This window comes from Sturnira hondurensis, unplaced genomic scaffold (assembly GCF_014824575.4).
Source record: "Sturnira hondurensis isolate 20B ecotype Veracruz unplaced genomic scaffold, ASM1482457v3 Scaffold0024333, whole genome shotgun sequence".
Taxonomy (NCBI): Eukaryota; Metazoa; Chordata; class Mammalia; order Chiroptera; family Phyllostomidae; genus Sturnira; species Sturnira hondurensis.
Window position 1 is genome coordinate 576,051 of NW_028096964.1, and position 12,550 is coordinate 588,600.

The 12,550-nt window shown below is 36.7% G+C and overlaps 1 protein-coding gene across 2 annotated transcripts in view; it reads left to right on the forward strand.

Annotated features, from left to right (window-relative positions):
* The window catches only part of ANKRD10 (ankyrin repeat domain 10), a 33,341-nt gene extending 21,025 nt beyond the window's left edge, over positions 1 to 12,316 (forward strand). For both annotated transcript variants that reach the window (XM_037038355.1, XM_037038356.1), the window contains 2 exons: positions 7,462 to 7,557; positions 10,689 to 12,316. In XM_037038355.1, coding sequence (XP_036894250.1) covers positions 7,462 to 7,557; positions 10,689 to 11,164 — 572 coding nt within the window. In that variant the 3' untranslated portion in view covers positions 11,165 to 12,316. The remainder of the gene's footprint in view (positions 1 to 7,461; positions 7,558 to 10,688) is intronic.
* The last annotated feature ends 234 nt before the right edge of the window (positions 12,317 to 12,550 follow it).

Sequence of the window (12,550 nt, forward strand, 5' to 3'; positions counted from 1 at the left end):
TGACGTGTTTCATTTTTTATGGCTGAAAACACCTTCAAGATGAGACCTTCACTTAAGGTGGTACTGTGCCTGGAGGATTCTGGTGCAGTGATGGTGGAGTTTTTTCTGTATTGCTACTTTGAAGATTGGTCATTTAACAAAAGGAGAGGGATATAAGAGGGATATAAGGCAGTGGTGATAGCTTAAATGTAAATGTGTATATATAACTTTCCTGCACACCTGGGTTTACCTGCCATGAATTAGATTTTTTTCATTTGTTGTACCTGTTGGAAATACAATTTTTTTTAATCTGCCACTGTGCCTGATTTTTTTGTTTGTTTGTTTCCTGTAAATGTATCTGATCTTAAAACAGTTGTCCATCTGGTAGTAAAACATACTTTCGCATCTGGGAAGGTAGATGTTTCCTGTGCTGTTCCCCTTGCACTATGATTTGGTCTCAGCTGGTCTCTGTACCCCACAGTGTAGTGTGTATTTGTCACAAGATCGGGTGTGTCATTTTGACACTGGGGACTTAAGTCTCTAAGATGAGTCAAGTTTTAGGTAGTCTTCCCTCTTTTTATCTTTAGTTTTGGACTTTGTAAATAATCAGAATCAGCCGAGTCACTCTTTAAGTTGGAAAAACCTCCATTTTATCTAGGAAAAAGATACATATCTGTATGTAAAATATCTTCATCAGAAGATAGTAGTTTAGCAGGAATGTTTAATGAACCTATACAGAAGGAAAATTAGAGATGACATTGAAAAGTAATCACTCTGAAATTATGTACTCATAATATTTGCTGAAAATAAATACAAAGTTGTGCCCTTTGGCTTACCAAAAAATCAACTATACAAGTACAGTATGAGTAAACCCTGGTTGGCTATAGATTTTAGTTGACTTTAAATTTGATATGGGTCAATACTATCCTCTTTTCCATTGCTTTGTCTCTTCAACTGGAGTGTGTCCAGACAAAAATATTTTTTTCTATGATAAAAATTGTATTATCTACTTCATAACCTTTAAAATCTTGGTCACTATAAAAACTTGTGATTATGAGACTTTTATAGAAATGAATGTGTGAACTTTAATGGTTTATCAAATTCATCGCTTTTATAAGTTGTGAGAGCCTAATAATCTGGAAGGTACTGTAATAAAGCACATGGAGGTATCTCTAAATTTTAAGAATGGTGTAATGGTGAAGTGTTGCTCAGCATTGTCATTTATTTCTAACATGTTTCAGTATTTTTTCTAATTTTAAAAGCTTTTTAAGAGCATTCACTTTTTAAAAATACATTTTTTGTTTATTTAATGCCTAATATTTTGGAATTGTATTACGTGTTAGTTTCATTATGCCTTCATGCAAAAATTGTGTGTGTCTATGTCCATGAATGTAGGTGTATAAAATAAATGTTAAGTTTTGTTTTTGTAATTAAAGGGTTGTCACTTAACATTCTATGTAATAAGACACAGAAATGTACCTAGAGAGTTTTAAGTGTCCTAAAAAGCCTTTCCAAGGACTCCTGAAACTTGATTTTAAGTTTCCTAAACCCTGTTATTACACAAATTTGGTTTGAAGCATCATGCAGATTTTCAGGGCATTTTATTTTATTTTCCTCTTCCAGACAAGGATTCATTTTGGTGAAGCAGAGTTAGAGATTCACATTTTTCACACTAAACTCACCACACAGCCTTCCCAAATTGCCCATTCCTAATACTCAGCCTGAGAATATTGATTCAGAAGAAAATGTGATTGACACCTGGCATTTGTTTACGTTTGCAAGTAATAGTTACACATACCTAAGGTTGTGCACTGCACTGCTCCACCTGTGCGTGAAGTGATACTCATTACCATAGAAGTCATTGCTTGACACCAGATGCACTCTCACAGCTTCTCTTCTGTCTGCTGAGCATTATTTTATTTATTCCCTAAACTTTCTAATACTCCATCCTTGGTAGTGGTAGTGGTAGTACTGAGATTGTTTCACATGTCACTTGCATGTGTGTGTGTGTAAATTCATATTTGTAAGCATAGTTTTCATGCCACCCTCATGCCTGCCACCACTCTCTCTTCTCTGTGGGAAAGGAAGAGTTGTTTTTTTCACTTTACCATTAATATACTCTCTGTGAATGATGCCTCAGGCAATACTTGATTAGTTGATTACTAAAACAAGATCTCCCTCTACCCCAACCACCTGAAAGTTCTAAATGAAGCTGTTCTTGTTTTCAGTATCTCTTCTAGTTATTTCTATTCTTTGAGTAGTTTTTTAGTATGCAGTTCAAGATTGGTAGCCTTAATTCGTTTAATTTCTGGCATATTGTTTTGCTTTGCTGTTTAAATATGTAAGCTTAAGTCTTTGCTCATTCTGAATTCACTTTGTAGCTAAGTTTTTGGTTCTCATGCCAAAGAACAGTTTTTTTTCCCTAATGTAACATGCATATAAAATACATTTTAAAATAACTTCACATGTGAAAGTATTCAGAAGAGTTGGAATCATTTTTTTTTCTTTTTTGAAGTACAAGTTTGGCTTTTTCTTAGGGGTTGCTGAAAATAATATCTTGGCTACATAAATGCATAGTTTGAACAAACTCTTAAAAGATATGCCCCATGAAATTCACTCTTAATTCTTTTTTTACTTCGAATCATGAGTCTGAAAGTTAATTCCTCTTCTCCACAGAAAGCAGAATCTCTCTGCTTTAGTAAACTATTTTCAAATATATTAAGGTAATTGGAGTGATTTTCCCTTGGAAACTATATTGCTATAGAAGACCCAAAAGGAGTTTGGCCTTTTTGCACTACTCAATTTTAAACTGTTCTTTGGAGGCAAGTTGTGCTACAAAAAATGTATGCCTTAAAATATCTTTCATGCAGTCATTTATGACACTATCAAAATATACTTTAATCAGAACAGGTGTAATAGATGTTGCCATGAATTCTGGAGGATGAGATGAAATTGAAAGTTATTTGAGTGATTTCGATGAGTATTTTGGGGTTATATTTCTCCATATGGGATTTTGTTCATTTATGATGGTGCAAGGAAGTATCTGTAATTAGGTTTAGGACTCTTCCCCCTCCTCCCCACCATTTTTAAGCCATTTGCTCAAGAGGGAATGACAGATAGACTTCAGGATTTCAGCTGGAGCTGCTTTGTAAAGATTGGTTTGGTTTAGTTAGTACTCCTAGTTAATCTTTAGGAATAACACTCAGTACAGTTATTTATACACGTATATTTATTTCTTGAGAGCTATTGCCCAAACTAGCAATAATTCTGCTTAGAAAAGAATTGCCACCCTATTCACAAAAGAAACCTTTATCTTGTTTTTAGCCAAAAATGTTTTTGGTTGCAGCTCTATAGTTTTGAGTGAGGAGATGCATTGAGTCACAAACCAACTGAGTAACTTCACAGTTTTATTTTGGGAAACAACTGCCATAAGAAAGTAGGCTGTGGTGTTATACCAGATCTCAGGTGTTAGGTTGACCTCATGGGTTTTGATCAAATAGGTATTTTATTGACCTTAGCATCCTCATACATATAGGTATTTAGTATAAAAATACCCTTTTAGGAAGTTATCTTCAGCAAAATTAGCAGTGAGAAGGTTGTCGGTGCACTTTGTGATCTTGAACTCAGCAGACCTCATGTGCCTGGTCTGTTCCCAGCAGTGTGTGTCTGTTTCATGTGCAGCTTTCTTTCGCTCCATGTATTTTTAATAAACCCAAACCCTCAGCGTTTCCAGCACTGTCACTGCTGTCCCGTGTCCTTCACAGCTCCACTGTCTACCCTCTTGAATTTTCCCACCCCCCTGGCCTGCTGCAGTTGGGGCTGTGTCCAAGTTCCACAAAAGTTACCTGGTAGTAGAACTACCTTCACACTGGCCTCAGATACTATTTTTATATTTTAACAGGACCTTTTCAAAGGTAGTTAAATGGGTTAAATATGCTCTACAGTAGAACAGAATAGTTCTAATTAGTAATGGCTGATGAGAAACCAAGGGAACATTTCCTTCCTGGCTCCTTTTATGGGGAACTGAGGTCAGAGTTACCAGTTGAGTGGAAAGACCCATGGATATGAGGTGTCTTGCCCTGCTGCTGCCTCCTAGAGTTGTGCGTCAGTTCCTGTGAAGGACATCCAACTGACACCTTAAAGATGCACAAAGGGTGGGGGATCACTATTTTACAACCCCATGCTTCAATTAAATCCACTGCGTGAAACTGCTTAGCAGTTTTCACACGTGTCAGAGTATCTCCAGTATAGGAATGTCAGGATTAAATAAGGCCTTTACTTCCAACTGCTTGCTTAAAATTTACATGATTTTAGGAGCTCCTTAAGAACCGTCTTTTAGGGAGTGTAGTCAACTGTTTTTAGGTGAAACCACAAATGCAAGCCTCTGCACTGTCCTGGGTACCTTCCCGAATGGAGCATCTTTCTTGGCTCCTGAGGTCAAAGATGAGAGGGCTTACTGGGCAGTGACTGCCTGTGAGGGGTGGAAGATATTTATTTTGAGCCAGTCCTAGATGGTTTTCCTTCATAAACGTGCATTGTTTAATGTGTACTGGAAGCTTCTCAAATAACTGCTTCGTCAAAAAAAATGTAAGGACACTTTACAAAATGTTCAGTAATTTCTCCTTTTAACTCAAGAGTCAATAGGAAAACAGGAAGGGAAGGTACTTTATCAAAACAAATAACATCAGTATTTACAATTTTGGAAGACTTTCCTGAAAGGTTTACAGGCCACCTTTCTCAGATGCAACATGGAATATTTAAACAGTTCCTTTGTCAATGGTGACGAGTTATGTGTGGGAGAGAATGCCACAGGTGACATCTGTGGTTGTGGAAGAAAGGAGTCAAGTCCAAATCCAATGTTCTTAGTATTCTGAGAGACCAATTTTAGTTTCATGACTTATAAAAATACAGTTAAAAAAACAAATGCAACCTTAATGTCCCCATCCAACTAATTGAGCGCTTCTATTTGCAGGTGCTGTGGATAAAGTGAGCATTAGTGTGAAATACATTACTCAAGGTTCTGGGGCAGCTGGATTATCAGCCAAGTAGTGAAACATCCTGGCAGATAGATACGTGGTGGGAATAATTCCCTACAAAGACTGTATCTACAGAAAATTATATTCTAGGATGTCTGCATTAGCATACACCTCCCACCTTAAAGAGTTTGATTACCAAAAAAGGAGAGTGGTTGGTCTTGTTTCATTTTATCCTGTAATAATGTGAAACTCTCTCCATTAACAAGACAGCTACTAAATGGAACAGCTTCAGAGTAGAAATCCCAGTGCCCTGGATAGGCCTCTAGTTGAGGTTAATTTTTGCTTTAAAATGACGCTGTGCCACAGCTTCTCTTACACGTTTGTTTTGAATGTCCCCAAATTTCCTTTACCACTGACTCTGGCCCCCTAGTGGCAGGTCTGCCTTCATGTCCCACTTCCGCTCTTCCCTGAGGCGATTGTGACCCTTTCGATTTTACAGGTTACTTTAGTTACTAGCAGTTTTTGCTTGCTTTCTGTTTATATAACTTCTGGCTAGGGAGTAGGCTTTGTTCACTGATATGGGTACTATTCTATGCACTGGGCTCAAAGGAATGAATTAACAGATGCCCTTTTATGAAGATTGTAGGGGTGATCTTCATGTCTTTTTGTCAGGTTTTTTGTTTTTTTTCATCTGTTTCCCATAGATCTGAAATTGCACATATAACCTAGTTGCCACCTTCCCCAAGGAGCACTGACATCTGAATTCCAAAACAAAACCAGACATTAAGAGTGTGGCTACATAAAGCAGCATTGTGTCCCTAGTGATGTCTCTTTTTTACAAGATGTTTGTGGTTTGACATGATATCCTGGGCCAGTTCTCAGTAAACTACCCAGTTTGACTTACTGGGCATTGAAGAGTGCAGAGGGGGGAAAATCAGACACTGCTCTGGCTGCAGGTTTGTCTCCTAAAAAACTAGCTAAGAACTCCCTGAAGGCCGTGTGGATTTTGTCACCTGGTATCTGGAACAGCCCTCTCCAGTCACCACCATCCCTTTTTTAAGATGGCCTATTTACCACTGAGCTCTTGAAAGTACTGTGTTTCGTAGTGAAGATAGAATCTCCTATCACCAGTTAGAGCCCTGTGGAGGATTACAGAAAGCATTGAATGGAAAAGACTGAAATCCATGATTTAATTCCTCTGGTTTTTAAAGCACCTCTACTGGTAGAATACTTTTGGCCCCACACTTGTACAGACTTTCGTTTTTTCACCAACTGCACGAAATCACACTTCCTATTTCTCCCACATACTAATTCAGAATTTGTGTTTCTCTCATCAAGACTATATTGTCATCTTTGGTTTCAAAAGTTGAGATAATCTGGAATATGCTAATTCCTATATTGAAAGCGACTTGTGTGCTTCTAATAAAACTACAAGTAATTAAAGCGGCACAAAGTTCAAGTCTCTATACTTTTCAATTATTTGAAAGAAATACTTAACGGCAAAAGTCATTATTTGTTGTATCTATTCTTTGACCCAAAAATAATGTTGGGTATTCATCTAAGTAAAGAACCAGAAATGTGTACAAAGGAGCTTTTATAAGGATGTTAATTTAATTATGGTATTCATGATAGGAAAGAAGGCTGAGGCAACCCAGATAAAGTGGAGAAATTGGGGGTGGGTGAATTATAATACAGAGAATGATTGGATCTTAACTTTAAAGATTTAAACTTGTTCGATTCATTCACGCCATGCCCAGTGGATTCATTCATGTCATGGTAAATGGATAAAAGCAAAGCATAAAAGATTTTTAGGATCTGGTATTGAGGGAAAAAGGACTAGATCTGTCTTTGTCACGTGAGAGTGGCTGCGCTTGGGAAGCGGAAGTTGTAAGAAATGAATACGTAGCTTCAGCTCCAAGTTTCTCAGAACTAAGACTTCAGTATTTTTTTTCCAATTTTATTGTATTTTGAGGCATAAGACTGGTTCCACACCAGGCTGGCATTGACAGGCCTGTCTTGAGTCTTGGCTTTTACCTTATTTTCTGTTCCTGAAATTACTGACTTTTTTTAAAATTTGAGGATCATTTCATGGTCTCTATATTGTTACTCAAGAATTGTCCTAGTATTTCTTCATGAAAAAAATTTGAACATTTGTTTTGGGGCATAGTGTAGAGTATGCTGAATTTTTTAAAAAATTTCTAAATGTCTCTGGATTGTAGTTTATGTTGTCCAAATAACAGCCTTAAATGAGAATTTATGTCATCAGTAAATCTAAAATAGGTATCTTAAATTTCATGACTTTCCATCGAAACTGCACACTTCAGGAAATATTTTATACTGTGCGAAAGTGTCTCGGTGGTATACTAAGTTCATTCATCATGTGCAGATTATGAAGTTATTTGGTAATTTAGGGATGTTCAGTGCTCTAACAAAAAAGAATGAGAAACATTTGTCTTAAAATTGTGTGTGTACAAGAAATCTAAAATAGCCTTTGTTTCCTGTGCAGCTCAAAGCTCGGATTACTCCATGCCACTAGTGAACGGCGAAGTGGAAGACGATGCTGACAAAATGCACGTCGATAGAGAGTTTGCTGTTGTAACAGGTGGGAGTGGACAGTTTCCCGTTAGCTGCAACAACAGTCCAGTGGTCGAAGACACCAAACAGCAGGAGGGTGGTTCTGTTGGACCAAAAGAAATAGAAATATATACTGTTTCAGCAATGCAAACCCCTTGTCGTTGCAAGAATCAGTATGCATATTATTTCTAACATAAGCTTCTCTCAGATGAATTTTGCACTTTGTTGTCCAATGTTTTAAAGAATGTTATACTATAATTTGCGTATTTTGGGCAAGTTTGTAGATACAAGGATAAGTGTTTTTGGTGCATTCTATGGATATGAAAAATATAAGTGCAATATTTCTATTTTGATTTTAAACTTTTGCTTAATGTGCCTTGTTTAATTTTGATAAGGTTTTGCATTTTTAATTTTCTGATGGAGAACTTTGGGTAAATATACCAAATGAGAGCATCTATTGCTAGTAATTTCAAACTGATAAGGATGACTTGCTATAAACATTGAGAATTAGTATAAAACGTTGTGCTTTGACTTGTAACCAGTCACACGGATACAGAACCTATCACTTGACCCTCAGTGGTTGCTCTGGTTTCTGTGCCATGCACTCTCGGTCTAGTGAAATGCTGAACACCATGTCTCACAAAATACAGTTTATACACTGAAACTTTTAGTGTGTTAAAATTTTATCATCAATAGTCATTATCAGTTTTTAAAAGCCAAAGGCTCAGTTTCTTTTAGCTTTCAGATTAAAGATGTATCCATTTAGTCCTTTTTGGCCACTGTTCTTTGATTAGGTGACCATGAAAACATTCATTCTTTTATGTGTTACTATATGTAAAAATAGATACTGGCTTTTAAAAAGTTTGATTATTATGTCTTTATACTATATTCTTCACTGGGGAGAAAAGATTACATATTTTGTTTCCCAGACTTTTAAGAAAAAATCATTTCTGTTCAATAAAATGAAAAAGAATGTGTACGTATTTCTAGAAGCTACAGAATTGTAATGGGTGGAGTTACCTTTTTGCCAGATAATTAAATGAAATTAAATTCAGAGCCAGCTTAAAAAAAATAATGTTGCTACATGCTTTTAAAAAGGCAAAAGTAATCACTCTAATCTTCAAGCATTAATTCCCTAGATTTTCAGGTTACATTTAATACCAGGCTTGAACATAGCATTGAATAAGCCATACTTTTTTCAAGCCTGGCTCATCTCATATACAGATGCCAAGGAAGCACCCATCTTTTCCATCATTTCATTTATAACACTATATGACTGAATAAACAAATGTTAAATCTCCGAAGACTACTTGTTAATAGATAAGGAAATAGGTGAGAGGGAAGTGTGAGTCCCGAAAGGCAGTTTAAAACAGAATAAAGGACAGTGTTGGAGATGGCCAGTGGTATGAGTCCTGGCCAACCAGGGTTATATCTTAGCCAGTTTCTGGCAAGACTGCTGTTTTCATGCTCAGTTTTGTTAGATTTCCAGCTAATCTTAATTTTGAGATTGCGTATTGGAGCTAATTTAACTGAGCACTAAAGGAAACAGTCCACACACACACATTTCTGAGGTGTGCAGATTTACCTTTGTAGACCGGTCACCTGAAAATACAATTTTCATCCCTGTTGGTAGCATACCAGTTACTTGTCTTAAGAACTACCCGTGAGTTTTATCATCCAGCAACAATTGTTTATAATTCATTTTTTAAAAATTAATACAAATGTTTTCCTGGAGCAACTAGTTTTTTTCTTTTTATTTTACTTCATGTTTAGTCCTTGAAACAATTGTTCTCTAGACTTGAGTTTTAACTAAATAGAAAAACTGTCATTTAATTTTTAAAAAGAATTCAGCATTCTCTAAAGAATTTGTGGGAGTTACTAAACTATGATTGTCTCTTAAATTGCCAGAAAATTGATGATTAGTGGAATGTGTAGATGATTAGTGGATGTTTTTGTTCAGTGAACAAGCCATGATTTTTTGTTGGCAGGGAGGTTCTCAGGACACACAGAAACCCATGTTTGAATGCAAATCAGAGGTCTGTACATGGTGAACCCAAAAAGTAAGCCCTTCATGGGGAGAGTCACACCGTGTGAGGTGTGTTAGGGTAATCGGATATACAGAATGGGTCCTTATCTGTTGTAACTCAGCTTTCTGTGTTTAATATCATACCATACTTTAATAACGCAGAACTTTGGAATAAAGTTTACTCTCATCCAGCAAGACAATTTTAGGTCATTCTCTCTACTGTTCTGTGAATTCCTGTTAACAAATCTCTCTAGTTTCATTATATAGAAAAATACTTTGTAATTGCCTACTCCCATGTGCCCGAATGTTTTGTGATTAACATTTTTTTTTCTATAAGACATCCTTCTCTTAATGGATGCAGATCAAACTCTCAACATTTCCAACATAAGTTGTTTTTGAAAGTGGAACCTTGGATATCATAATCACCCTAATTGCTGAATTCAGAAGAAACTCTTCAGAACTGCTCTTGGCCCAAGACTGTCTGCATAAGAGCCATTAGTTTCTGCCTGTAGTTGGTGTACTTGGTACTCTGCAGAGCTGCTGTGTGGCATTTTGCAGAAATACTGTGTAGATTGCAGGGTTATAGGGAATATTTATATTTTCACATTCCTGTGAATGCTTCCCTGATTTGTGAGGTATGACACTGTCTCATCTAGTCCAAGGAGCTACCAGAATTCACGTGCTTCATAACCGCTTTCCTTTTCTCCTTAAGAGCTGGAGAAGTTTGTTTTATTTCAACTCTTTGTGGGAATCCTTACACTCAGTTCTGATGGACTTTTTCAGGAGTGATTTGAAAAACCATTCTCCAAAAGTAGTGTTAAAATCGGAAAATTTTTTTTACAGCTTTTCGGTACTGTTGATATTTTTCATGCAGTATGTTTATCAATTTGAGTTTTTTAATTTGGCTCCCAATACTACTGAAATTTATAAACGTTTCCTGTCTTCCCAGGAAATTCTACTGTGGTGTTTTACTTTTAAATCTATGTACTGTTTTTACTTTGGAAAAGGAACTGGTTTGTTTAAAAGAAAAGAAACTAAATAAATCTTTAAAATTGTAGCAGCAGTGAAGCATTTTATAGTTTCTCCTCCCTTCTGGTTCTGCACTTTGGTGACAGGTGTATTTCTTAATGCAGATATGAAAAACAGTAGCTCCGTATCGAATACATTGACAAACGGATGTGTCATCAATGGACATTTGGACTACCCTTCCACGACTCAGCTCAATGGGATGGAAAGCAGGAATGACCAGTGCTTAACAGGATCTAATGGAATTAGCAGTGGATTAGTTCCAGGACGGCCATTTTCAAGTAGCCAGGGTTCTCTGTGTGTTAATGGGACTGAGGAGCCGGAAAAGACCATGAGCGTTAACCCTGAGATGTGCGGTTCCCTGCACCTGAATGGGAGTCCAAGTAGCTGCATAGCTAATAGACCTTCCTGGGTGGAAGATATTGGAGAAAATTTGCACTATGGACATTACCACGGTTTTGGGGACACTGCTGAAAGCATCCCTGAGCTTAATAGTGTCATAGAGCATTCCAATTCTGTGAAGGTAGAAGAAAGATACGCCAGTGCTGTCCTGAGTGCCATGAACCTTTACCACGGCTCGTAAAGACAAGTGGCCTGGCTCTGTCTGGAAGCATTAATCCTTCTAGTAACCCACTCAGAATATACTAACGTAGATCGACCTAAAGGAATGCCACAACTTGTCCTATTTTTTTTTATATCTTAGCTTTTTGAAGAAGTACACTTGTGTTTGACAAGTGTCTCGTGAGTCCTAGTGAGTGCACGGGTAGGTTTATTTAGTGCATAGGTGTTTCTTCTGTGGATAGCAGGCCTCTTAATGCACTTTTGGAGTTTAAGTTTTCTGCTGCCACTCTCCATATTTTCTTTTGAATACTGTCACCATAAATTGGCGGTTTTCCTTTTGTCAAATTATATCTAATCAAGATAAATTAGAGGTAGTCAGTGAGGTGCTTGGTAATTTAACTCTTTGCACGTGGGCATCGTTTTGAGAAGCTTGCTTTTATTCATTCCTGCAGAATTTTTGACAGAAGACAGCTATTTCCCTATGCAAGATACAGCCTTACAAAGATTAGTTGCTGTGATTTATATGAAGAAAAGAACATTTGTGTTTTTCAAAGTCTTTTCATTGAAATGCTGCAAGTTGCCATAAAAAGGTTTTACTTGTAGACACATAGGTGATTTGAACACATAAGTTATGTCCCGTTCATGATGTAACTCACTCCCCCAGGTTTCAGTGAAAACACAGCACACACAGCCTGGGACTGACTCCCAATTAATTGTTTTTATTACACATTTCCTACTTTGTCTCTAGAATTTTTACCACAGATAATGGTTTCCTTTATATGCAGTGGAAGTTACTATTTGTAGGAACCGTCAGGTCAGATATTTAACTGACTATTTTGACTTATATTTTCTTTTTTCCTTGTTTTTGTTTTTTGGGGGGTTTCTGCTTTAAAATATATACCACTATGTATATCCAGTAAACAGAGAATTTTTAATCTCTCTTAATAATACTGTTACATTTATGGTTTTAGAGCAGTTAGCTTTTGTTTAGGTGACTAGTGGTTTCACTGTGCAAATATTGTAATGAAAAATTTTTACTTTTTTGATTTTTTTGTAATAAAAATTGGTGAAGATAGAGAAAATGTCAAATGAACAAACCAATGTTCTAGAGTGTTACTAACATTTTGTTTTTAAACTGTCCTTTACAAATTGAATAAAAATCTCTCACACTTGATTTGCCCTGGGCTGTGCTTTCTTTCCAGTATGAGGAGCCAGGGGGAGTGGGGTGTCCGTGGAGGCTGTGGGAAGGAAGGTAGAGTCTAGTATTGCCTTGCATTCTGCTTGTAAGGTTTTACTTGACTCTCCTGCCATCTAGTTGTTTGTTTGTTTGTTTGTTTGTTTGTTTGTTTGTTTTTAACCACCTTTGATTTATACTCTAGTTTTATGGACACTTGTCTCATTGGATCTG